At 37.9% G+C, this 26,922-nt stretch overlaps 1 protein-coding gene across 2 annotated transcripts in view; it reads right to left on the bottom strand.

The window, feature by feature from the left end:
• LOC114648901 (polyamine-transporting ATPase 13A3-like) overlaps window positions 1-26,922 on the bottom strand; it is a 119,659-nt gene that overhangs the window by 31,943 nt on the left and 60,794 nt on the right. For both annotated transcript variants that reach the window (XM_028798220.2, XM_028798223.2), the window contains exons 10-21: window positions 26,780-26,911; window positions 26,494-26,679; window positions 26,222-26,379; window positions 25,860-26,048; window positions 21,340-21,401; window positions 17,756-17,906; window positions 13,584-13,700; window positions 13,407-13,424; window positions 11,726-11,879; window positions 11,347-11,467; window positions 9,409-9,533; window positions 9,054-9,235 (exon numbers count right to left, since the gene is read on the bottom strand). In XM_028798220.2, coding sequence (XP_028654053.1) covers window positions 9,054-9,235; window positions 9,409-9,533; window positions 11,347-11,467; window positions 11,726-11,879; window positions 13,407-13,424; window positions 13,584-13,700; window positions 17,756-17,906; window positions 21,340-21,401; window positions 25,860-26,048; window positions 26,222-26,379; window positions 26,494-26,679; window positions 26,780-26,911 — 1,595 coding nt within the window. The remainder of the gene's footprint in view (window positions 1-9,053; window positions 9,236-9,408; window positions 9,534-11,346; window positions 11,468-11,725; window positions 11,880-13,406; window positions 13,425-13,583; window positions 13,701-17,755; window positions 17,907-21,339; window positions 21,402-25,859; window positions 26,049-26,221; window positions 26,380-26,493; window positions 26,680-26,779; window positions 26,912-26,922) is intronic.

The raw sequence follows: 26,922 nt of genomic DNA, 5'->3' as shown, positions 1-26,922 counted from the left end.
TTGTATAGCAGGGTTCTCAAGTAAATATCTCTGAAGTCCACTGACCTTCTGCCAACGCTTACACCTACTTGGCTGAGCCAATCTAACACCAAAACTGCATTTAAGCAGTGTTGGGGGCCTATTGTTAATTCACTGTAGTGACTGAGCTGTTGAAAACTAACAAACACATCATGTATATGCTTTGCATGCATGAAAGCCATGGCCAGTGCTAAAAAGGTTAAAGATTATCACAAGAATAGACAACTCCATTCTGACTGGACCAACCAATTTTGCTTTATTTTACCAGACCACACAAGTTATTTGCTCTTTCTGTTATCTGATTATAGCCGCCTGCTACATGGCAAATATAAAGCAGGACTTAGAAACAACTCAAAGCCACTTTAGTGACAATCAGCCTTCAAAATCTGAGTGTCGTAAAGAGATTACCAATTTGACTGTGGCAAATAATTGTTCTGTTAGCTCATCCATAAAACTACATCTGCAAAAGAGAGCACAACTGTGGCATAACCATATGCTTCAGGAAACGTATCATTTTTAGCATTGGCTTATTTAATAAAATTGTGTGCAATGGAAATGGTTTTAGAAGTTTTAAGTCCCAATAAAAAAAAACTAAGAAAATGGTTGTGGAGCTGTTGAGAGGACTGCCCATCTTTTCCACTCTCAATCTAAAGAAAATAGATTTCATGTCACTCACTACTGACTCATCTTGTGATAGGATTAACACAGAATAGCTGATTGCATTTCAGAGATTTTATTTTAAACAGGAAGGTTAGGAAGATGGATGGATATATGCAGCGCTTGAAGTAGAGCATTATACATTTACATTAGATAGATGTTAAATTAACCCTAGCCTGAATGAAACTATTAATTTTTTACATTTAAAATTTCTCATTTAAAGATTTACCAATGTTGTTTCTTGTCCTAGAGTGTGTATATAAACATAGGGAACTCCAGTGTCTGTATTACATCTTGCCTGAAGAAGGGGCCTGAGTTGCCTCGAAAGCTTGCATATTGTAATCTTTTTAGTTAGCCAATAAAAGGTGTCATTTTGCTTGGCTTTTCTGTACGATCGATAGATAGACACACACACTTTATTAATCCCAAGGGGGAATTCACATACTCCAGCAGCAGCATATTGATAAAAAACAATATTAAAGAGTGAAAAACAGTAACTTTCTATAATGTTAACGTTTACCCCCAAGTGGAACTGAAGAGTCGCATAGTTTGGGGGAGGAACGATCTCCTCAGTCTGTCAGTGAAGCAGGACAGTGACAGAAGTCTGTTGCTGAAGCTGCTCCTCTGTCTGAAGATGACACTGTTTAGTGGATGCAGTGGATTCTCCATAATTGATAGGAGCCTGCTCAGCGCCCGTCACTCTGCCATGGATGTCAAGCTGTCCAGCTCCATGCCAACAATAGAGCCTGCCTTCCTCACCAGTTTGTCCAGACGTGAGGTGTCCTTCTTCTTAATGCTGCCTCCCCAGCACACCACTGTGTATAAGAGGGCGCTCGCCACAACCGTCTGGTAGAACATCTGCAGCATCTTATTGCAGATGTTGAAAGACACCAGCCTTCTAAGGATGTATAGTCAGTTCTGTCCTCTCTTGCACAGAGCATCAGTATTGCCATTTACTTATTTATGGCTGAAACATACAACATTTATGATACAATTGGTTACAATTCTTGTGGTTTTCCAAATGGACCACAGGCAGGTCACGTGACTTGCTCATGATCACACAGTGTCAGTAGCGGGATTTGAACTCACAACCTCAGGGTCTGAAGTCCAAAGCCTTAACCACTATGCCACGCTGCCTGCCTATATCAGCCTTCTCCCGGTCAAGCATTGGATGTACGCTTATAATGTCTTTTCAGTTCTTGTCACTTCATTGCCTGCTAAGTTAGTTCAATATTCCCACACTGTAGTACACGCATGCTTCATCAAACCAGCCAGAGCAGACAGTCTCTTCCTTATACTGAAATAATATATGCAGGCACAAGAGTAATTTTTTTTCTGTTACTGTTGCTGAGCTGTCTATAGAGCAGAGAGAGCAAAAGTAACGTTGAGTAAGATAGATGTTGGCGAAGACATGAGGCTCACAGATGGTCTCTTTTTAAGAAGGCTGAATCTCACAACAATTGTTTAGTTTTTTCCATCTTAAAAGGACATGGACACAATGTTTTGCAATATGTGTGTAACCTCAAGATGCGGATCAATATTCAATAACACTTTTGACTTGAAAAATGTAAATATTTGAGGTTTTTGTATCACATAGGAACACAAGGTTCCACACACCCTATTATAAGATGAAACAACAAGCCAATTATCTTTGAAATTTATAAACAAATGGTTAACTTTAGAATACAGATTTATGTGGAAAATTAAAACATACAATGACTGCGAAGAAATAACTTTGACGTGAAAAATACTGAACTTATTCCTTAATCTGTGAGTGTTCCAGTCTGCAACACTGCCTCTTCAGAGGCCTGCTAGAGAAAATATCAGCAGAACGTCATGAAGTGTTGCCGCATTACAATGTATGCTGGCTCAACCTGGGCTGAGTATTGGAAACAAGAGTGCAATATATGAGATTAACTTTGTTCTTTTTTAGGCAGGTTGTGGAGCCAAAAGATTCATGTCTCTATTTGCTGAGTAACAGAAAAGAAATGGCTATGTACATATTTTGGGTGATACGACATCTCACAAAAATCATCTTGAATTATGAGCTATGGCAGTGATTATTTGTCACAGCCTAATCATCATCACATACTTGTCTTCTTTTTGATCTGCTTTGCTTACAGTGGTGACAGTGGATGGCTGTTTTAGTAACTTCTTATCCTCATGGTCATGGAGATCACATAAGATGTCAAAAGATAAACTACAGGTAGATAAGTAGCCACTTGGCTATCTGTTCAACTGGAATCTTACAATACAGTACAACAAAAAATAAACTGAAGCCACTGGGGGCTGATACAGTCAGAGGCTCCATTATACTATGTTTTTGTTTAAAAGCACAGGCATTAGTCTTCATTTTCACCTTTTGTCCAAACTATCCCAAAAAAGGGAGACTTTTGAAAACGATTTTCAGAGCTGCGTACTTCTGAAAACGCAGCCTCAGCATCGTAGTGTGGCTGGGTGAAAAAACGTCATTCTAAAAACTCAGACTCTGATTGGTGTGTGCTTATTATGGTACCCTTCACTGATTGCATCCTGTTTAATACAACATCTGATTTAATGATTGATCACCCTTCAAAGATGAGCACATATTCCAACATGGCATACACAGAGGAGTTTGTTTTGTTGCTTATCTGTATGCATCAAAATTGCATTTTGTGTAGTCTGCATACATGCACAAAAGGCAAATAAATTACTGGTCGCTACAGTTTGTGATAAATACTGTGGGTGGCAGAGTTAGCACCCCTTGAAGGAATCTTCCACCGACGTATGTATTCCATGTGTAGGTGAATGTCTACATCATATCCATTTTTGGTCATTTTAGTGTGGAGAGAGGTATTTTTGTAAAAGATTATTTTCACTGTGGTGGACTGGCGCCCTGTCCGGGGTTTGTTTCCTGCCTTGCGCCCTGTGTTGACTTGGATTGGCTCCAGCAGACCCCCGTGACGCTGTATTTAGGATATAGCGGGTTGGATAATGGATGGATTATTTTCATTGAAAAACAGATTTTAAATGATAATGTTGTAGTATTGACATAGCTTAAAGTCCATGCTGGTTTTAACATTGTCTTATTTATTTTATGTTTTACTAAGGTCTAAAAATTTTGTCCAGTAATTCAAGGCTAATAATCCTATCTATCTGTGCTCGGTGAAACCTCATACTGGAGTAAAACATTTCAATAAAACAATACACCATTGTCTCAGTTTTAAAAACAAAACACATTTGATTTTATAGTTTTTAAAATACATGTTATGTGCCTTCTACTCCAAATCATTAAACTCCACACTATACAGTAATCCCTCACTATATCGCGCTTCGCCTTTCGCGGCTTCACTCTATCGCGGATTTTATATGTAAGCATATTTAAATATATATCGCAGATTTTTTGCTGGTTCGCGGATTTCTGAGGACAATGGGTCTTTTAATTTCTGGTACATGCTTCCTCAGTTGGTTTGCCCAGTTGATTTCATACAAGGGACGCTATTGGCAGATGGCTGAGAAGCTACCCAACTTACTTTTCTCTGTCTCTCTTGCGCTGACTTTCTCTGATCCTGACGTAGGGGGTGTGAGCAGGGGGGCTGTTCGCACACCTAGATGATACGGACGCTCGTCTAAAAATGCTGAAAGATTATCTTCACGTTGCTACCTTCTGTGTGCAGCTGCTTCGTGAAGCGACATGCTGCATGGTGCTTCACATACTTAAAAGCTCAAAGGGCACGTATTGATTTTTCACTGTTTTGTTTTTCTCTGTCTCTCTCTCTCTCTCTGCTCCTGACGGAGGGGGTGTCAGCTGCCGCCTTCAACAGCTTTGTACCGGCGGTGCTTCGCATACTTAAAAGCCAAACAGCTCTATTGATTTGTTTGCTTTCCTCTCTGTTTCTGACAGCCTGTGCTCCTGACGCGCACTCCTTTGAAGAGGAAGATATGTTTGCATTCTTTTAATTGTGAGACGGAACGGTCATCTCTGTCTTGTCATGGAGCACAGTTTAAACTTTTGAAAAAGAGACAAATGTTTGTTTGCAGTGTTTGAATAAGTTCCTGTCTCTCTACAACCTCCTGTGTTTCTGTCCAAATCTGTGACCCAAGCATGACAATATAAAAATAACCATATAAACATATGGTTTCTACTTCGCAGATTTTCTTATTTCGCGGGTGGCTCTGGAACGCAACCCCCGCGATGGAGGAGGGATTACTGTACACTGTTGTCATCATTACAAAAAAACATGATACTTGCAAAGATGATGCCAGATTAGGGGGTCTGTTGGCTGTAGAGGCGGATGTAATGTTTTCTTCAATGCTGCTCAGAGAGAATACATCTCACTACAAGACTATCACTTTTTGTGTGGTTGGTTGGGCAGGAGGTTGTTTGTCATTAGCAGCACTGTTTAAAAATGGATGGGTTCATGAATAAACAGAACAACAGTGTAATACAACATCTTACTTCTCAAATGAAATGATAAATATTTTGTAATCGTGTACTTATTGGCACAAAAAGTGGATGATAAAGTAAATGATATATGTGATTATGAAAGTGTTATAAGAGAAAAACTATAAAAGTATTGTCATATTTACATGTCATGGCTGCAAAGATTTAATTTAGAGTTGGCACACAAAAAAGACAGACTAGCAAATGAAAATTGCTGCTTCAACCTCATCCTGTTTCAAAACAGTAAAAAGATATTTTAAGAAAGTCCAAATTACCTGTGTAAATTAAGAAAGTTCAGTGGTATACAATCCTGTCTCAGGAAGTGACCTCACTGCATTACTGCATGGGACTGAGCAGATATAACAGTTCCTTTGGTGAATGCCAGAATTATATCAACTTTTTTATGTCCCAAATCATTTCTGTTGTTAAAGGAAGGAGGACATTCACTATCCTCAGTTTATATACTAGACCATCTATCTGATTTTTTATCTTGCCTAATCATTTAAAAGAAGTGGTGTCTATACCGATTGGGCTGCCAATTCAAATACAGACAAAATTCTTATTTGTCATTATTAATTATAGTTTCATAATTTCGTAATGCTAATTATTAGAAGAGAATAATTAGTAAATCCATTAGGACAGCCTTACACATCTGAAAACTTAAGTCTTTCATATACTGATTTAGATAAGAACCTGTAACATAATGGAGTTACCAATGCTTCCTGGTTCAGATGATGTTTTCAAGATGATATGCAGCCTTAGGCCAAACATTTAACCAAAATGACTTATTTTAACTTCATCAAAAAAAGTTTTACTTCTTTTAATTTTGAAGTTTTCTTCAATAAAGTCACACTTGAAACATGATGCAAGCTTTCTTCCGGTATGGCTTTTTGTTTTCCTCTTATCCTCTAAAGCACAGTACTTTAGCAATTGATATTGCAGAGATACTGTAGTTTCTCCTCTCTTTTTAACCATATGATTCTTAGTGACTGCCCTGACATGTCTTGTTCTTATAGTCAGTTTTGCAAGATGCCCTTTTCTACAATGAATTAAAATCAGAATCATATTTTTTGCAATTTCTACAAAGCAAACTTTACCAACATTTAAAATCACCCTATGTCTTGAAAACTGTTTTACAGTGCATCCACTTCCTGGATTGATTTTCATTAACCTTATTCTGAATTGTGTAACCTACTGGTGCCGGAGTTAGTGTTGGTGTCTCATGGATCCTGGGTCCAAACCCCACTTCTGTCATTGACTGTATGGAGTCTGCACATTCTCCCCAAGTCCGTGTGGGTTCTCCTCCATCAAGCTAAAGATGTGCAGGTTAGGTTACGTGGAGACTGGTCATGTATGCCTGGGTGGCCCTGTGATGGACTGATGGCCTGTTCAGCCTTGTGCCCGATGCAGCTGGGAAAGGCTACTGCCAACCCTGACCATGAATTGGTTTAAGCAGGTTTAGGAATATTATGATATATCATTATGAAGACAAACATATTGAAGGCAGTGGAACTTGAGTCTCTGAATCACTGCATGACCCAAAGAATATCACTTCATCTGTCTGTGCACCAACTGTAAAAATACACAAGTAAACAAATGCACAACTGTTCTGTACTTCTAACACTCTTACAATGAGATTCAGAATAAAAAGGTGTTAATTTTTAAAATGGAACATTAAGCTGGATTGTGCACAAGTAGACTCCATTTAATTATGGGAGTTCTAAAGACAAGTCGTCTCAACTAGATAGTATGGAAGTGTGTCTTGGCAAAGAAAGCCTATACTTATACACATACTGTACCACAGGAATTGTGTGACTTATTAATAATACATTCAACAGGCGTATTGTTAATCCATCATGCGTTGGTTAGGCTTCAGGCCATAAGGGAGTTTGTAAGCCACTTTTAAGAATTGCAGAATATCTCTTATGACAAAGACAAACACCAAGGTAGTATTGTTTCATGTTACAATGGTTATGGCAGGCAATTTGCTGGATGCAAGCTGGGCTATTCTACCAAAGGTGTCATCTTGTACCGCAATAATGCTAGACCACACACTGCAAATACCACTTGTGAGTTTTTAGAGGGCTTTGCACAGGAGGTGCTGGACACATCACATCCTGGATCTCACACCAAGTGACTTAATTTCTTTGTTCACTTAAAAAAAACTGTTGGGAGGTTAGTGATTTGCAACTCAAGAGGATGTACAGAATGTGGTAACATACTGGTTGCAGTATCCTGACACCAATGTCTTGTGGGAAGGTTGAAGGCTTTAGTGTCGTGGTGGAGCAAATGTCTGGGCAAATTTAGAAATTACATAAAGAAGTTAAAAACAAATATATGTACAAGGGTATTCCTTAATTTTGGAAATACCTGCATGCTTGTAAGTAATTTTAAGTTACTGTTAATGAATATTGAAGTTGTGATCATCCACATTTACACAACTTCCTGGTAATTCAATAACAAATTAAATGATGAAAGGAGAAACATGATCCCATAGTTACTTTAACTAATAAAATCAGTACAATATATACAAGTTTTTTAATAGAAGAAAACTGGCTAATGTAGAGTTATGAAATTATCAGAGAAGCAGTGCACAAGGCATTTGTAAAAATTACTCTGCATACTTTATGAATGTCATGTTCATTATGGGGCAGCACGGTGGCGCAGTGGGTAGCACTGCTGCCTCGCAGTTGGGAGACCTGGAGACCTGGGTTCGCTTCCCGGGTCCTCCCTGCGTGGAGTTTGCATGTTCTCCCCGTGTCTGCGTGGGTTTCCTCCGGGCACTCCGGTTTCCTCCCACAGTCCAAAGACATGCAGGTTAGGTGGATTGGCGATTCTAAATTGGCCCTAGTGTGTGCTTGGTGTGTGGGTGTGTTTGTGTGTGTCCTGCAGTGGGTTGGCACCCTGCCTGGGATTGGTTCCTGCCTTGTGCCCTGTGTTGGCTGGGATTGGCTCCAGCTGAACCCCATGACCCTGTGTTCGGATTCAGCGGGTTGGAAAATGGATGGATGTTCATTATGAAGTCCTAAACGTAAATGTTTGTGCTTAGGTTAAGAAATGTGTGTATTTATCATTTACCCAGAAAGCAAAGAATTAAACTGTCAGCTTTCAGGTATGTCTGCTCTTTAAAGACCTACAAAATGCTTGTTTGTACCCTGCAGTTCTGCACAAAGTAACAGAACAGTTCTGTCCAACTGAAAAATACACAATATGTAAGATGCATATATGCTTTTCTAACTTTTCAAATCAGTCAGCAAGAAGTTTGTGACAATCAAGTTAATTGCCAGCACTGAGTCAATGTTGGACCCTGAGTAAGTCACCATATTAGCCAACATTAATTTGTATGAAATTTCACTTCATTTGATTTGTAAACTTACCTACATAAAAAAGGAAAGGTCCTCTAAATAAATAAATGTAAATTATACCAAATGTTTTTAGGTCAGTACCTCAAAATCTAGGATATGAAATATAATGCAAAACACCTCTATTTACAATTTAAGCATGGGCAAAATGACTTGTTCTGCCCACACACAATGAAGCAGGCTGGAATACAAACCTGTAAAATGACTTAAGGATCTCATGTACTTCACTGGACATTAAGCGAGCATGGCAATCGGAATTCACAAATCAGACGGCTGCCCTTTTCTCACTAAGGTTTTACTCTGTAGTTGCAGCACTTTGCAAATGCACTTCTTTATCTGTGATATAGCCATTTCATTCTCTGTAAGTGATGTAGCCATATGAGTACATGCTAAGATAATGCTTAACATGAAAAAAAAACTTGCAAGTGCGTATATATCGTGATTAAAAGTCTTTTGTTTTTGTGAACACAAGGGTAGACCCCCCCAAAAAGGTAGAAATTATAAATAGTAATTAGTTATTAGAACATTATTTCAAAAGAAGGACTAAACAAAACAAAAAAAGAAACATCTCTACATGACAAAAAGACCATTACCTCATCTTGCTCAGTCATGATATTTATGTCCTCTGGGTGTGATGTATCATCGTTATAAATCCAGTTAATTGTGGCAGGCTGCCCATCATGTGGGGGCAAAGCCTTGGTGACAATAACTCTTCCACTTGGCGGAATCATGCCACATTCACGTGCCACAGACACTGCAGTCAGCATGCTGTCCCCTGAAAGAAAAGCCCAATTTTGAGTTTGAGGCATTGGTATATTCCTAGTTCCTCACATAGCTTTTTAATCATTTTATTGCCAGGGCTGAGTTTGCATTAATGACTTGGGTGCCTGGCATTAGCCAATCTAGTGTCACTTGTTCCTGGTTCAGTAAAGTTAATAATGTCTCTACCTGTCACCATAACTGTCCGGATGCAGGCTCTTCTCAGTTGCTCCAGGACAGGCACACTTTGTGGCTTCAGTTTGTTCTGCATCATTATCAATCCCAGAAACTCCATGTTACACTCTATTAAATCCCTGCATTACAGAACAGAAAGAACAAGAATAAGCAAACCCTTCATATGATACCGATGTAGTGTGCATTTACTGTTTGGCACTGTATTTGTGTGTTTATGTGTGCAACAGAAGATACATAAGAAAGACGGAGAGAGATAGCACAATGGAAAGCACAATTATGTCATGTCATAACATCTACAGTGCATCCAGAAAGTATTCACAACGCATCACTTTTTCCACATTTTGTTATGATACAGCCTTATTCTAAAATGGATTAAATTCATTTTTTTCCTCAGAATTCTACACACAACACCCCATAATGACAACGTGAAAAAAGTTTACTTGAGGTTTTTGCATATTTATTAAAAATAAAAAAATTGAGAAAGCACATGTACATAAGTATTCACAGCCTTTGCCATGAAGCTCAAAATTGAGCTCAGGTGCATCCTGTTTCCCCTGATCACCCTTGAGATGTTTCTGTAGCTTAAGTGGAGTCCACCTGTGGTAAATTCAGTTGACTGGACAGGATTTGGAAAGGCACACACCTGTCTATATAAAGGTCCCACAGTTGACAGTTCATGTCAGAGCACAAACCAAGCATGAAATCAAAAGAATTGTCTGTAGACCTCCGAGACAGGATTGTCTCGAGGCACATATCTGGGGAAGGTTACAGAAAAATTTCTGCTGCTTTGGAAGTCCCAATGAGCACAGTGGCCTCCATCATCCATAAATGGAAGAAGTTCAAAACCACCAGGACTCTTCCTAGAGCTGGCCGGCCATCTAAACTGAGTGATCGGGGGAGAAGGGCCTTAGTCAGGGAGGTGACCAAGAACCCGATGGTCAATCTGTCAGAGCTCCAGAGGTCCTCTGTGGAGAGAGGAGAACCTTCCAGAAGGACAACCATCTCTGCAGCAATCCACCAATCAGGCCTGTATGGTAGAGTGGCCAGACGGAAACCACTCCTTAGCAAAAGGCACATGGCAGCCCGCCTGGAGTTTGCCAAAAGGCACCTGAAGGACTCTCAGACCATGAGAAAGAAAATTCTCTGGTCTGATGAGACAAAGATTGAACTCTTTGGTGTGAATGCCAGGCGTCACGTTTGGAGGAAACCTGGCACCATCCCTACAGTGAAGCATGGTGGTGGCAGCATCATGCTGTGGGGGATGTTTTTCAGCGGCAGGAACTGGGAGACTAGTCAGGATAAAGGGAAAGATGACTGCAGCAATGTACAGAGACATCCTGGATGAAAACCTGCTCCAGAGCGCTCTTGACCTCAGACTGGGGCGACGGTTCATCTTTCAGCAGGACAACGACCCTAAGCACACAGCCAAGATATCAAAGGAGTGGCTTCAGGACAACTCTGTGAATGTCCTTGAGTGGCCCAGCCAGAGCCCAGACTTGAATCTGATTGAACAACTCTGGAGAGATCTTAAAATGGCTGTGCACCGACGCTTCCCATCCAACCTGATGGAGCTTGAGAGGTGCTGCAAAGAGGAATGGGTGAAACTGGCCAAGGATAGGTGTGCCAAGCTTGTGGCATCATATTCAAAAAGACTTGAGGCTGTAATTGCTGCCAAAGGTGCATCGACAAAGTATTGAGCAAAGGCTGTGAATACTTATGTACATGTGATTTCTCAGTTTTTTTATTTTTAATAAATTTGCAAAAACCTCAAGTAAACTTTTTTCACATTGTGGGGTGTTGTGTGTAGAATTCTGAGGAAAAAAATGAATTTAATCCATTTTGGAATAAGGCTGTAACATAACAAAATGTGAAAAAAGTGATGTGCTGTGAATACTTTCTGGATACACTGTACATACTATTGCCATTACTCACCGATTAATATTCTGCAGCTTGTGCCATGTAAACTTCTGTTCTAGTTTCCGATGGGCCAGAGCAATCACTCGCAGACCTTGCTGTGTATAGCTATCCAGCACTTCCAAGTAATTCTCAGGAACTGCCAAGATCAGAGAAAAAAGGCAAAGAACACAATAAGGTAAAAGACATACTTGACATAAGAGTGCAAGAATGATGGAATGTCATGAAAGAAGACATGAGGGTGGAGTTATTAAGAGAAGACAATTTAGAAAATAGAAACAATAGCTGAGTGGGGAAACCAGACAGATGTGTACAAGGAAAGGAAGCAAAAAAAAAAGTCATACTACATAATATGCAGAGTGAAACATCAGAACAGGATGCCTAGCGGCCAACTCACTGCTGTCCTCTTTGCAAAGCTTGGCCACAGTCTCAGGTGCTCCCTTCAGGTAGGCATGCATCCGCTTTTCTCCTAGAGTTTTCGTCACTACACTCATACGTTGTAGCACAGACGAAAATGGAAATTGTGCAACTATTCCAACCTCATATTGATTCTGACCAAAGAAAAACAAAGTGGAATGAACATGACAGTTTTAAAAGTTGCAGCCTCAAGAATTAAGCACAGAAATATCATTGACAGCATCACACGCCTGAAACACTATAATCAAAGGCTCAAGGTTTGTGAAGCTACAGTCATATAATAGAATTAAACAAGGGTGTACTTTATGTTTCTAAATATCTAGATGTAATTAGCAATCAAACCAAGTGTAACCTTAGGCCAGGCTGCCAAATCAATTAACCTAATACAAGTCTTTGAAGATGTAGGAGTAAAACCAGACTACCCAGAAGGAAACCCCACACTGACATGAGAATGTACAGGTTCCACACAGATAACAACCATGAGTTCAGTTCCAACATAGGATGATGAATCCATGAAGTACTGTGCCACCACAGTCCTTACGCAACAAAAATGCACCAAAACACAGACGCCAGGTGTGAAAAACTTAAGTACATTAATTTCTTAATTCAACGGCTTGTAGAACCACGTTTATGAGTAACAAAGTAATTATTGTATTCATAGGTTTACCAGTCCCATATATCCTACTGAAGGAGTTAGGGCCTGCTCCTGCTTTTAAAGGTATTTCAGCTCACTGATTTTGAGGATATTCCTTACACACAGCTCTCTCATGTTTCTGCCACATCCTCTCAATGGGGTTGAGGTCTGGACTTTTACTTGGCCACTTCAAAATCTTGATCTTCTCTTTTTCAGCGATTCAGCTGTGGACTTTATGGTGTGCTCAGGAATTTGTGGTTTGGAGCTCAGTGGCTCCCCTTTGTGGTTACATCACGCAAGGATGGTTCCTGACAGCCTAATGTGATTTTCTATCCTATGTAATAGAATAAAAAGATCAATGGTGTCAAAAGCTGAACGTAAATCTACATAGCAACATAATTTGTGCGGAACTTCCTTCTTCAGAAAATTTTAGAATGTGGCTTACAACACGAGTTAGTGCTGTATCTATACTGTGACCACTGCGGACACCAGCCTGGAATTTCTCAAATAAGTTGTGATGTACTGTATAAGGTGACACTGAAGCTGTGTGGTGACTACTATTTCAAGTACTTTAGAAAGAGAAGATAAATTTAAAATAGGTCTAAAATTGTAGGCATATGTGGATCTAGATCATATTTTTTCAATAAAAGTCTGGTAACTGGCCCTTTTAGTGCATTTTGAACTGCACGTCAGTCCCAACTGTAACCAGTCAGTCAGTATACCCCAATACATAAGCCATACAGTTCAAAGACGGTACAATTACTTTTTCACATTACTGTTTTTCAAACTAATATTGAGGAATGTTCAACACTATTATCATATTCTGTTTCTACATAACTAAACAGCTTCACATTCCATGCTTTTTTAAATTGTTGCATAAGCTCACTCCACATTAACCAGCACACACACCACATCTATTGGAAAAACAAAGAAAAGCAATATGCAAAAAGTATCAGTCCTAGGGTAACACATAAATATTTACCTTCTAGAAAGACAAAAGAATAACAATAGGAATGGCCTTGCTTACCATGATCATTTTCATGTCCTATAGAAAGAAAAGGAGAGGCAGAAACACAAAAGCAAATCAGATGTCATGATGGTTGGCAGACTTAATATTCAACAATGAATACCATGAATAAAGCACTGCAATAAGTACACCAGTGCTATGAATGATAGTATGGGCAATAACCACAGCACATCTTACAGGGTCTTCATCAGGGTTAAGCTGCATTTCTAAGGGCATGCTCTGAGAAGGTCGGACTACAGTGGGCATGATTTGGTCATGAAGTGCGGTCTCTTCAGCAGATGGTTCCTCTAGGATCTTGAGGAAGAAATAAAAAAAAAAAAAAAAAAAACGTTAGTTATGAATCAAGAGGAAGGCAAGGTACTGACATTTCATAGAAACACAATGAATTCTGCATTCTGTGAAGGATGGAATGGTTGATCTCCTTTGCCCTTATACAAAACACCTTTGTTCTTTTTAGGTTTACTTGTTTTGTTTGAGTTCACAAAAGTGCAATACTCCAGAGACACTTAATTTGTTGTTATTGAAGCATCACCTATGAATGCATACATTTTATAACCATTGATACCAATTCAAGATAAAATTAATCTTAATTTTCAAAAGTACCTTTAGCAGGGTGTAACATCACATAGTGCATTACACAGGGTAATGAACACTGAATTAGGAAATGCCAAGAGTGGGGGTCTAGGGGAATCATTGTTGGGGATGATACTCTTTCTAATTTATACAACTTAAACAATAAAGGGCATCATGTTAGACAGATTAACAGATTCATTGAAGATAGTTAATCTTTAAAACAAAGCTCACAACTAGACAGATATGTACACATGCAGTTTAATGGCAAAAGAAAGAATAATTTTGCATTGACGATGGAAAATTACATAATTTGGAAACCGTGTATGTTTTTGAGCTGGAAAGTCTTCTGCTGAGTGTGCATAGGGGTTTGTACTGGACGCATCAATGTTATCTACAACCAGACAGACAGACAAGGCCTGTCAGGTCTAGCAGGAATATGTTTGGCAAAACTAACAATCTGGTGTGCAGTTCTGATTTTCACATTACAAGACATGTCAATGACAAGAACTTGGGTCTTAAACCCAAGAAAGAACTGCCAGAACTATTCAAGAACTAATGATCATAAGCTATAACAGAAAAGTACATGATAGTCTTATATGGCTTGGGCATGAAAATAAAGAGAATTGTGCAGAATAATACATTTAATATGTTATGTCAAGTATCAATATGGGAATTTTAACATGTTAGTAAGTAGATAATCATCCAAAATTTACAAGGAATATTATTAAAATAATATATGATTTGGAACACTCTGAGAAAGAGAGAAGAGAAACTAGGATTAAACAGGCTGAAGTAAAAAATGCTCTGATTAAAATGTGAACAGTAACAAAAGCTTTTTGCAAAATTCATAAAAAACTGAAAGGCTGAAAATTTTCTTGCATCAAGTAAAACATTGTTTGTGCCAGCCCTAATTATTATCGGCCAGTTTGCTTAATGTGTATTAAAGGGTAAAATACTTGAAAGAATTACAGGAGGAAAAATTGGTATGGAATGGTCCATTACAGTACTACCATGTAAATTTCACAGGAAATCACTCAACGGAAGATTTTACAACATAATACTATCAATTGTACTTACAATAATAAACAAGTATATTAACTTATATTTATTATGTACACAAATAAAAGTACAGTAAAATGAACAGGAAATTGATTGAAGTGAAAAACTTAATTTAATTTGAGACTAAATACACTGGCTCAAATGAAGTAAACAAGCTGTGCAGATATACAGTCTGAATGGATCTGTGCAAGTCCAGCTTTACAGACTTAGTGTGTGTGTTTTGCATGTGTTTACTTCTTTGTCTTCATCATTCAGCATGTGCTCTGGTAGAGTAAACAAGCTGTCCGCTATCTTCACTTATCAATTTCTTTGAGGGTAAGTGTGTGTTTGTGCATGTGCCTCAATATGTAGATAGATGTAAACTTAAATAAACGATGTACCTTAAAAGCTACTAATGCAAAAATTGAAAATCAATGGGCCTTTTCCTATGGCTAAATGGTGTACAAAAATCCTGGTTATATTAAACAATTTCTACGGCAGTTATCACTGTACATAGGATTCCACAGACGCACTTACAGATGCCATACTAAAGTCAACTTTTCTCAATGTTTTGAACATCACAGAATCTGAGTCTGAACTTATGTCAATAGTGAAGTATTGACCCCATCATCAAACTTCCACTTCCATGGAAGTAATAGAAAAAAAATCAAGCAGATGACAACAAGTATAAGTGCACCAGTACATTAGTGACCAGTCAACATGGGGAAATTTTGTTAGGTTAATATTCTAGAATTCAAGGTTATATTCAGTGTCATGTATGCACAATGTAATTAAATTTGTACAAAATCAGTAAAACGCACACACATAAATACACAACAGCATTCACAGCACAATTGAGGTTAAAACTGGTGTTCTCCAGAGGAGCAGTGCTGGAGTGGTTTCTCTTTATATAAATGGCCTTTACAAAATAATATTTTAGAGTCAGAAATATCATTATGGACGGACCTGGATAGAGTTCCTAGTGGGGCTGATATGTGGCAGATAAAGTTAAAAGTAAGTAAACGTAAAGATTCACGCATAGGAAATACAAGTTTGGATATAATTTCATAATGAAAGCAGGGGGAAGGATCTGAATTAAGAAGGCTAAATGATGCTGGATTACTCCGAACTCTGTACAGAATTCTAACCAACCAAAACTATTTGTAAGCAATGCAATACAGTAGCAAGGCCTCATCTGGAATATTTTATGCAGTGACGCTCTCAGCAATATAAAATGTCAATAAACACACTGGAGAAACTGCACAGAAGTGTGGCTAGACTGATTCTAGGACTGTGAGTTGTGAGCTACAAGGAAAGCAGAATTTCATCTGGATAAGCAATCAAACATTATCAAATAACATATGATAGAATTGTTTGAAATTGCGAAAAAGTAAGTATGGTTGATGACAGTTATTACTTTAAAGTGCGCTCTTCACCAAGAATACGCAGACATAAAAACTAGATAAGGATACATTTTTATACATACGTTAAAAAGCCCCCCTCCCCCCAAAGTAAACTATAAAAAATACAGAACAAGTTACAAAGTAGTGTAGTTTAAAATCATGTGCTCTGCATCTTGAGAGTAATGTGCAAAGCCTAGGTGAATAGGGGACTGGTGAACTATTTGGGTTAAATGTCCCATACTTGTGAAATGTTTTTCTGATGCTTTTGTAATTCAGGAATACAAGCAGAACCTGTTTTCAGGGCTTAGTGAGGACTACACGATTGTTATTTATCTAAAACATCAAAATTATGGAACTGAAAGAAATGTATGTAAACAATAATATTAATAGCTCTATGTTTGTAAAGCAGCAAATTATGGTGGCAAAATATAAAGGCATGGTTTGTGTAAATTATTAGAAAGCGAGTGTGGTTGTGAGAGTGACCGCCCCATGCGATAAACTAATAGACTGGTTCCAGCACTGCACTATCTTGTCCGGGAATAAGCAGTAACATAAACTTCATGGAAATTGAAACATAACAGCAGACAAAAAGAAATGTGTATACATATACATAGAGCTCAGTGAACAACACTACTTTGTTTTCTAATTATACCCAGAAATTCCTGAACAAAGGTCACACTCCATATTAAATTCCTTTTTTAATGACAGCAGTTATGATTAAATACAAGAAAAAAAAAAAACTCAACTAAAAAGGTAGTCATTTAGTTTTTGGGAAGCTTTCAAGTAGAAAATATGAATCCAGAATTCTGAAGGCTGGTCACCTTGTACTTATCATATTTGCATTGATCTCTGCCATTTGAACATAATTCCTGGATTTCATAAATGCTAATAGGGAAACAAAAAAGTTCAAAGAAGGGGCTTACACAATTTCCACCCACACCTTCTGACCGACTAATCTTTTAATCCAATGCTTTGATGTTTCAAATTGTGGCCTTTCTCAACAACTACATTTGATTTTTGATGTTTGTTTTCTGTTCTCTCCAGAAGTTCTTTTGCTTATTTGTTAAAATTCCTGACGACAGCTCCACAACCTAATAATCACTCTGCTTGTCACAAAACATTCCATATAAATATAATGTTTATTGACTAATCACTGTTAATAAAAATCACATTTATAAATTACTATTTTAAGCATTACAATAAGAAAGCTAAATGATAATACTTTGTTCCTGAAGGCTTTCCAACTTCACACTGGTTATGAATATGGTATTGAAAGTGGTTTAAATTTGGAAATCGTGATTTACAAATTGTGATATGCAATGACCCTCATCTTACCCAGCTGGTGGCCTCAAACATCTTCAGATCAAGGGGGTCTCCAGAGAGCTTGCCATCAATCTTTGTAAGTGAGTGACATGTTGCCATTCCCACAATAAAGTGCGACCATGGCTGGACTTCCATTATAACCTGATGCTCCAAAGTTCCAAATCTGTGGAGAAGACACAGAGAGAAATTAAAGTGTTAAATTCTTACACACATTTATTTAAACACATCCTTTAAACTAGATTATCTGAAAGAGCAGTACCATGTTGGATTTAAGGTACAATCAGGATCCAATCCACTCCTGACATCACATACGCTATACTTGGAAATCATATAGTGGGATGTTTTGCACATAAAATAAATTCTGATTAAGCTGTATTTTGATCATGGCATACTTTATTCCTTAATGAAATATATCGTATACTTAATTTTTCCCCTCACACACTTCTCTGACATACATTGAAACTTATTCCCGGCACTCAAAAAAAAAATGATTTATTATGTTTATTCTAAAAATGATTTTCTGCAATAATTATTACATTATTTTGCAAAGATATTGCAAACTTGCTGTTGGTATCATCGTGTAGACATGTGCTCCTGTCGTCTAGTGACAGCTAATGAGAGAGAGGTTCAACAGATGTACCATGTAATCCAGTGACAAGAACTGGACAGACATATAGATACGCCTTTAGTTTTTATCAGGTCGAAATTTAGTACAAAACTTACTTTAACATAGGCAGAGTAGTGTCAGGAAAGGCATAAGCCTTTAATAGGTCTGCACCAGGGATTTTTTCTAAGCCCTTACCTCTTTGACCTGGTTATGGATGTACTGACTCATGGAATAAAAAATAATCTCATGGGATAAAAGGTCAACTCCCTACTGCATGCTTTTTGATAATGACATGGTGTTGACTAGCAGACAAAAGGAGAAAGTAGAGAGGAAACTGTAAGAAAGAAGACAGAATATTTGAGGTTTAATTATAATCAGGATTCTGATGTTACCCTGAAGAGAGAGCCGTTGTCAAGAGTGGACAAGTTTAAATACCTAGGTCCTAAGTAAGGTTTTTAAGACAATGGTGAGACCAGCAATGATGTATGGAGTAGAGATGTGGATAGTAAAGGGAGCACAGGAGAAGTTAGATGTGGAAGAAATGAGAATGTTGAGATGGATATGTGGAGTTACAAAGAAAGACAGGATAAATGAGACAATGAAAGGTACAACAAAAGAGGGAGAGATATGTACGCCTGTTTGTTTTGCTAATAGCTAAAATGTCCCAGATTCTTCTTAAGGGTTGTCAAAGTTTCTGCTTCAATTCCATGTCTTGGTAGTTTGTTCCAGATTCTCATCACTCTTTCCATAAAGAAATCCTTCTTGGGTTCAGTTCTAAATGCACTTCCTCTTAATTTCTACTTTATCAATGCATGTGAGGATTTTGAAGACCAGAATTAGTTCCCCACATGGTCTCCTCTGCTTGACACTAAACAGCTTTAGATCTTTAGTCTTTAAGAGTATGACATGTCCTCAACTCCCGGGATGCATTTGTACACACGCGTCTGCCTTGGGGCGTAACCTTAACACAACTTAGTTAGCAAACGAGAGAACTACTTAACGGATTTAAATCTTTTTTTTTCTATAATTTGCTTGAACATTCCGGTTGATTTCACGACTTTTTTCATTGCGCTAAGAATCATAGTTCACTTTAAATCTGGCCGACCGATAGTTCTTTGCATCATGATGCCTTTGCATCATGATATAACTGTTGCAATGCTCTTGGTCTACCCTTGATATAATGATGGTAATATGACTGCTTTACCTATTTTGAATTTGTCTGAACTATGGATATTTGAATTTTGAACGTGATCAATGAGACCTTGCATATGTTCAGTTCTAAGTTTAGCTTGATTCAATTTAATAAAGAAGAGACGATTAGCTGCGACTTTTACATACACATTAATAATGTAATGTTGCGATTGACGTTGAGATGACAGAAGTGGGTTAAATACATGGGAACGTATCGGTAATTTTGACCCAAAATATTGTGTGTGTGTTATTCATTTTTCTGAATGCGTTTGTTTCATATTGTACGACCATCCTTTTTCGCCATCTGGGAAAAACAAAGGAAAGAGTAAAGGGTTGGCATATGGCGATGTATTTGACATACATGAAGAATCGTGCTTTACCCTTGGATATACACGAATATCTACTCTGTCTTTGATATCGCCGTCTTTCAAAATTATTATCGCTGACAATTCGTCACATGTGGGTTTATTATAAATGCGACTGATCTTTCGGATTCATATAGAAATCCAAGAAAATTTCTTTGTCCGTGTTTTGCTGATAAATTTCGCGTAAAGTGGGATACTTTTGGACGTATGGATTTGTATCCATTATTGTCTGTATAATTTCTATTAAGTTGAATCGTTTAACTCTATGTTGCATCGCTTCTCCGTGATCATAAACATACACCTGACCGAATTGTGTTTTATTCTAAATTAAACATGCCGTAGCTGTAATTGTTGCGGGAACACAGATTCTCATAGCAAATGGTCTATTGTTGTGTAAATTATCTATCTATCTAAATCAATGTTTTGTGCATTGAATGATGCTAACGCGAAAAGATTATTGTAGACGCGTATATTTTACCCCTTAGTGTTTGTGGATTTCACTTTCACCAAACAACAAATCTTTGAATTCTTTCGGAAATGCCTCTTCATTGTGAAGCAGCAGTACTTTTCCCTGATGGCAACACGAATTAGACAATGTATAAGTCTCTGACTTAAACTTTAAAGCCTTACAATATCTACATACTTCCGACATATCACATATGTCCATATATTCAATCTCTTTTTGCTGTTCCGTTATTTCACATAGTAATAATTTCCATTTGTTTGACACTTTCAAATTTTAGTACTGTCATATTTTTGAACTTGCTCTGCGTGTGTATCGCGCCAAGGGTTTTTTTTAAGCCTTTCAAATTCCACTGCTTTCATAATCTGTAACTTGCTCTGCATGTGTATGGCGCCAATGTTTTTGAACGTCTTTATGAAGTTCTACTGTGTGTTTTACTCTTTGTCTTTTATTTCTGACCCCGTTTGGACCTGCAAGGTTTTTAATTCCACTTGTTCCGGGCTGATTATTACTTTCCTTGCCAAGGTCACCATCTCACGGGAACATGCTTCCAATGGATGTTAGTATGACGTGACTTGACTGTGTCGCGGGAAGTAAAAGTGTCTCTGTCTCTCTTCAGAAGATCCTGTCTCGTCGCAAGATTTTCTTTTATAATAGAGAGATTACATATTAATTATTAACTTGTTATAATAAGCTGGAAATGTGACTCAATTAAAAACTTGTATGCCTTTTTTGTGAGCATGCATTTTGTGAATGTTATTTAATTTAATATTTGCATGCAAGATGTTTTCATCATTACATTATTTATTGGTACAACACTTTAATCATTTATCTGTGACACCTCTCTAGAAAAGCCCTCTAGGCAACAAATGGCACCAACTAATATAAATGTTCTAGTGGAAAAAACGGCTGCTATATGGAGACAAAATATACAATCATCGACTGCTTCATGCAATACCTTAGGCCTCACCTTCTGTCCTCAACACGAAGCATACCCCATAAGTCAAGTCCATCTTCTGTCAAAGTACCAGTCTGATGGAAAAAACAAGACAAGTTAGAAATGTACCCATGACTTAGTTAATTCATTTGAAAGTTTTTTTTGGTTACTTCATCAAAGAGTCAGTTATCACATTTTTGTGTATTAAATATTTTTGTAAAATGGGTCATATTCACAAAAGAAGCAATAACTGAAATTAAATTAGTAGACTACATTGAATATATGGTTTTCAATAGTACTGACAATACCACATAGTTCAAAACATAGCCCAAATAGACTTGTGATGGTGCAAAGGCAGCAAATTCCAATTGAAGTTATCTAAAAATGGCATTGATTGATGTTGTATTGGGTTGGTTGTTGGTGGGTCTGTCACTAATAGTTTAAATTTTTTAAACAATAACATGTTTCAAGGATGAGTTAAAATCTCTGTTGCAGTCTCAAGGTAAAATTGTTGGCTGCTTCTGACCATGATGGAGAGCAGGATTGGAGCTTTGCCAAAAAATATATAGCATCAGAGGTATATTGATTCATTATAATGTGTAGCTTGTTTTAGTATAATGTAAATAAGGAGGAGAAATTCCTTCACTCTGTGCCTTTAGAGTAATGCTGACATAACTCTTTTCCTCTCACACTAATTTCTTGATAAATGACTTTTTGTTTCCGCAAACCTGTAATGGAGATCTGTTTTGCTGTCAGGTGTGGCTGTCAGATGTGAGAGAAAAATATGCAAAAGTTGAAGTAATCTCTCTCAAGGTAAATTTGAAACAGTAAACTATTCCGCAATTGAAGATGCAAAGAATGCTTCTTTGCTTTACGATGGATGACTTTGCAAATTTGCCAGTGCTTTACAATTAAAGATTTTGGAATTTCAAAACTTTCTACTGCATGCTCTTTTCAACATATATCATTTAAAATTCCTTAAAGTCTAAGTGTGCCAAATTTCAACAAAACTCCTCTACTGGGAGAGAAAGAAGGATATAATACATGCGGTAGGTGCTTTTCCCATTATATGTGAAAATACCTAAAAAAGAGCTGATAATTGTCAGTTTAAACAAAGTAATTTTTTTTAAATAAAAAACAAAACGTGGAAGAATGTGCTTTTGTGGATGATTAAAAACCAAGGACTCAGCTGACAAGACCAAGATACATTGAGTCCTTGTTTAATGTCATAGAACATTTTATGCAAACATGATGACTAGTTTTTTGAAACATTTTGTGTAACAAAAATATTTGAAAAAACAATGAAACAGTAATCAGTCAGCAGTTCAATTTTTTTTATTTTAGTTTGAGCCATATTACAATGTAAATTAGCCCTAGCACTTTCATTGGCTCTGTCAATAATTCTGTCTTTAAAATGATATGAAGATGTCAAATCATTTTTTGACCGTGTTCAGCCAAATGCTTAAGCAGACCAGTTTATTTAGACTTGCTTATCTACACCTCTAGGGGGTCAGGTGCTACTTAAAGCAAAAGAGTTTATGTATCTCTGTTCTCTATTTATACCTCTATTCTCTATATACCTTCATCCTATTGGAGCGATTTTTAGGAATTTGAACATTTCTTTTCACTGCTATGCTGATGATACTCAGGTTTATATTCCTGTCTGCAATTCTGCAACAAATCAACTCCACAACTGTCTGTCTGAACTAAGATCCTGGATGGCTAATAATTTTCTTGATCTGAATCAAAATAAAACGGAGGTGCTTATAGTGGGTCCATCAGCTAAAGCCCAAATTGGTCTTGGACTTCTCGGCTCTCTCTCTGTCTTTTACAAACCACAAGTCCACAATCTTGGTGTTACCTTTGATAGTAACCTCTCTTTTGAGAAACAAGTAAATTCTGTAGTCAAGAGTTGCTTTTTCCAACTTCGTCTATTAGGTAAGATTAAGCCTTTTTTATCTTCTAGGGATCTTGAGAAAGCTACTCATGCTTTTATTTTTTCTTGCCTCGATTACTGCAACTCGCTGTATTCTGGGATTAACAAATCTCTGATACACAGGTTACAGCTGGTCCAAAATGCTGTAGCTCGCTTTCTGGTTGGGGCAAGAAAGTATGACTCTGTTTCTCCTATTTTAGCTTCTTTACACTGGCTGCCTGTCAGTTTTCAAATTGATTTTAAAATCTTGCTGCTAGTTTTTAAATCTTTACGTGGGCTTGCTCCTGCATATTTATCAGAACTGTGTGTTTTACACCAGCCATCTAGAGTGCTTAGATCTTCTGGTCAGTTGTCTCTTGTTGTCCCTCGTACCAAGTATATAACCAAGGGGGACAGGGCTTTTGCAGCTGCTGCGCCTCACCTGTGGAACTCTTTACCTCATCATATAAAGGAGTCGTCTACAATTGAACTGTTCAAAACAAGATTAAAGACTCATTTCTATTCACTTGCATTCCATGACCTTCAGTAATACTGATTGGTTTCCTCTTTGTGATTATATAACATTACTTCTATTTATTATGTATCTCATCTTATGTTCATATATTTTATTTCTATTTACGTTCTTATGTTAATTGTTTTGTTTTTCTTTTATTATTGCAAAGCACTTTAGCCACAGCATTACTATGTTGTTTTAAATGTGCTATATAAATAAATTGATATTGACACTGACATTATCTCCGAGTGTTCTTTACAAGTGAGGAAAGAAGGGAGCAGTAGATTGACAGGAGGGTCGGAGCTGCCACAGCAGTCATGTAGACGTTGTACCAGGCAGTCATAGTGAAGAGACAGCCAAAAGGCAAATCTTCCGATTTACCAGTCGATCTACGTCCTTATTCTCACCTATGGTCATGAGCTTTAGGTAGTGACTGAAAGAACTAGATCACAGCTGCAAGTAGTAGAAATGAGCTTCTGTTCTCAGTATGTCTGCGCTTGCATGTCCAACCAGAAGGAGACCTCAGGGCAGACACAGGACAAACTGGAGAGGTTATATTTCTCAGCTAGTCTGGGAATGACTCAGCTCTGGAGGAGTTGGAGGAGGTGTCAGAGAAAAAGAACATTTGGGCATCTTTGCTCTGACTGTTACCCATACAACCTAGACAGGGATAAGTGGCAAAAAATATATGGATGGATGGATGGATGGTCAGATCAAGGAGCATCTTTTTTATAAACTCCTTTCATTCATTCTGCTCAGAAGAATGTGATCTCAGAGCCTGAATCACACATCTCATAAGGGTTTTTTTTTGTTCCTTTTATTTTTGTATTTAGTGTCCTGATCTCCAACTGGCTATTGATCAGAATAGTTCTTGACAGCAGCCCAGAAATACAACCTGCAAAGGATGATGCTGTCAACGGCTGCCTTGCCCCTCTCATTTCTGGAATGAAGAATGCCCCAAAACGTTAAATGTGTGGAAAGCCAAGCAGTGACAAACAGCACACATAAGTCAAATACTTGTAGAGTATACTAATGTGGCAATGCTACACCACTACTACTGTTAATTACTGTTAAAAACTTGGACTTGTTTGGCACTACTTTATTAACAATGTGTGAAGTGCAGTCAGATTAGCAGGATTTAATTAAATCTGTAATGTGATAATCACATGCGTTAAAAGTGATTAATCAGCAGCTCTGATATACCAACAATCATGCCCTGTTGGACTCACATTTTATCCTCATTCTGCTGTTTGATGTGAACATTAACTAAAGCTCCTGGCTCATGTCTGCATGACTTTATTCATTGCGCTGCTGCCACATGATTGGCTGATTAGATATTTGCATGAATAAGCAGGTGTTCAGGTGTTCCTAATAATTTGTTGGTGAATGCATATATTTTAAATGTTATTTTGATTTGTCAGAATGTAATTATAACTAGTCCAAGAAAGTGAACAATATATATTTTTTGTTTGCAGGTCATATCAGCATGTCACATCAGCATATATCAGCATGACCTGCAGTCCAAAAGAAAAAGCTAATCCTTCAACTCTTGCTTTCCTTGCCATGCTACAACTTGATGATGAAATCTCCCAGAAGCTCTCAAAACTAGGTTTACAATGTTAATGCCACAAAGACCCCTTCTTTGAAGACAAAGGTGCACGATCCTCTACTTAAAACTGAACCACCTAAAGAAGATGGGCAGTTAACACTAGAATCCCTGAAGCATATGAAAAAGATAGAGAGGTGCAAAGAGGTAAGAAGGGATTTAAGGTGACCCGGGATTACGAGTTTTTTCAAAGGCTTCAGGGATTCAAGCGTTAAAACCAAGGAGTATAACCGCCGAGTTGTTAAAAAAGCTTCTGAATCCTGCCTCTACTAGAATGTAGTTGTTGTCCCCTAGTCTGAGGGTAGTATATTTTCTATTGAACTATTACTAGCCCAGAGCTACTAGGCATAGGGTATTAAAAGTTATGCTTTATTAACAACATGGACCCTCATAACCCACACATTTTCCTGTTAGTTTTAAGATGTAACACACAAAGATGACATATTTATAGCAAAGTAAAGCACTTTTGAAAGGGCCTGGTTTCATTTTATTTAATGTTTTTAAAACTGTATGCCTACCTTGTCAAAGCAAACCAAGTTTAGTTGGCCACACACATTGATGCGCTGTGGGCTGATAGAATAGATACCCTTCTTCTTTAGCCGGTTCTGAGCATATACTATCCCAGCAGTCATTGCAGCAGGAAGAGCAGGAGGCACAGCAATGGTGACAATGTCAAGAGCATCCAGAATAATCTCGCTAACCAGTTCCTGAAAAGAAGTAATTTGAAGGTAAGATGGTATATGTCATTAACCACTGATACACTCCCAGTACAGATTCCTGTCACACATGCCATGCTGGAATATGAAGAACATCATGTTAATTCCATTCACTCCTACTAAACAAAGCAGAAAATGCTCCTCTTTTGTGTTCAGGCACTCACCCCATGTTGGACACTGTTGATAATTGAATACAGCATACCAATTCCAGCCACCCCTACTAAGCACAGAAGGAAACGAATGGCATCACGGTACAGACGAAAGTCAGTAGGTTTTGGGAACAGGATAGAGTTGACCAGCTGACCTTTGGTGGTGTTAAAGCCTAAACAGAAAAACACCATTAATAATGAAAGGTGTTTGCAGAAATTGACAGAGGCATAAGATGTGGGAATAAAATAAATGGAAAAACACAAACAAAACCACAAAGTGGAAGCACCTGTCCTGATCACAACAGCTCGGATGGATTCACCAATGTAGAAACGGGTCTGGATCACCTGAGTCCCGCAGAACAGGGTGTGCCGCTTGTGCTGCTCCACATCATACATATCTTCCTGATATGGAGTTTCTGTTGCATTGCAAGAGGGATGAGGAAGTTGAGTTTTCATCACTGGTACACTTTCTCCTGTAGATATAAGCAAGATGGCTTGTGAAGCAAGATGGCAACAACCCAGCAAGGTCCTGGTACAAGAAAACACTCCGTTTGCATTAGAAGTTTGACTCACCTGTAAGCATGCTCTCATTAACAATGCATGTCCCGCTAAGCAGAGCTGCATCACAAGGCATGACCATCCCACTGGCTGGGATAACAATAACATCACCAGGAACAAGGTCAGTTGAGAAAATCTCTTCTGTCTCTGTAGATAAA

This window comes from Erpetoichthys calabaricus, chromosome 3, assembly GCF_900747795.2.
Source record: "Erpetoichthys calabaricus chromosome 3, fErpCal1.3, whole genome shotgun sequence".
NCBI lineage: Eukaryota > Metazoa > Chordata > Cladistia > Polypteriformes > Polypteridae > Erpetoichthys > Erpetoichthys calabaricus.
The sequence above is the reverse complement of the archived record's forward strand: the minus strand, read 5'-3'. Positions and strand labels throughout refer to the sequence as shown.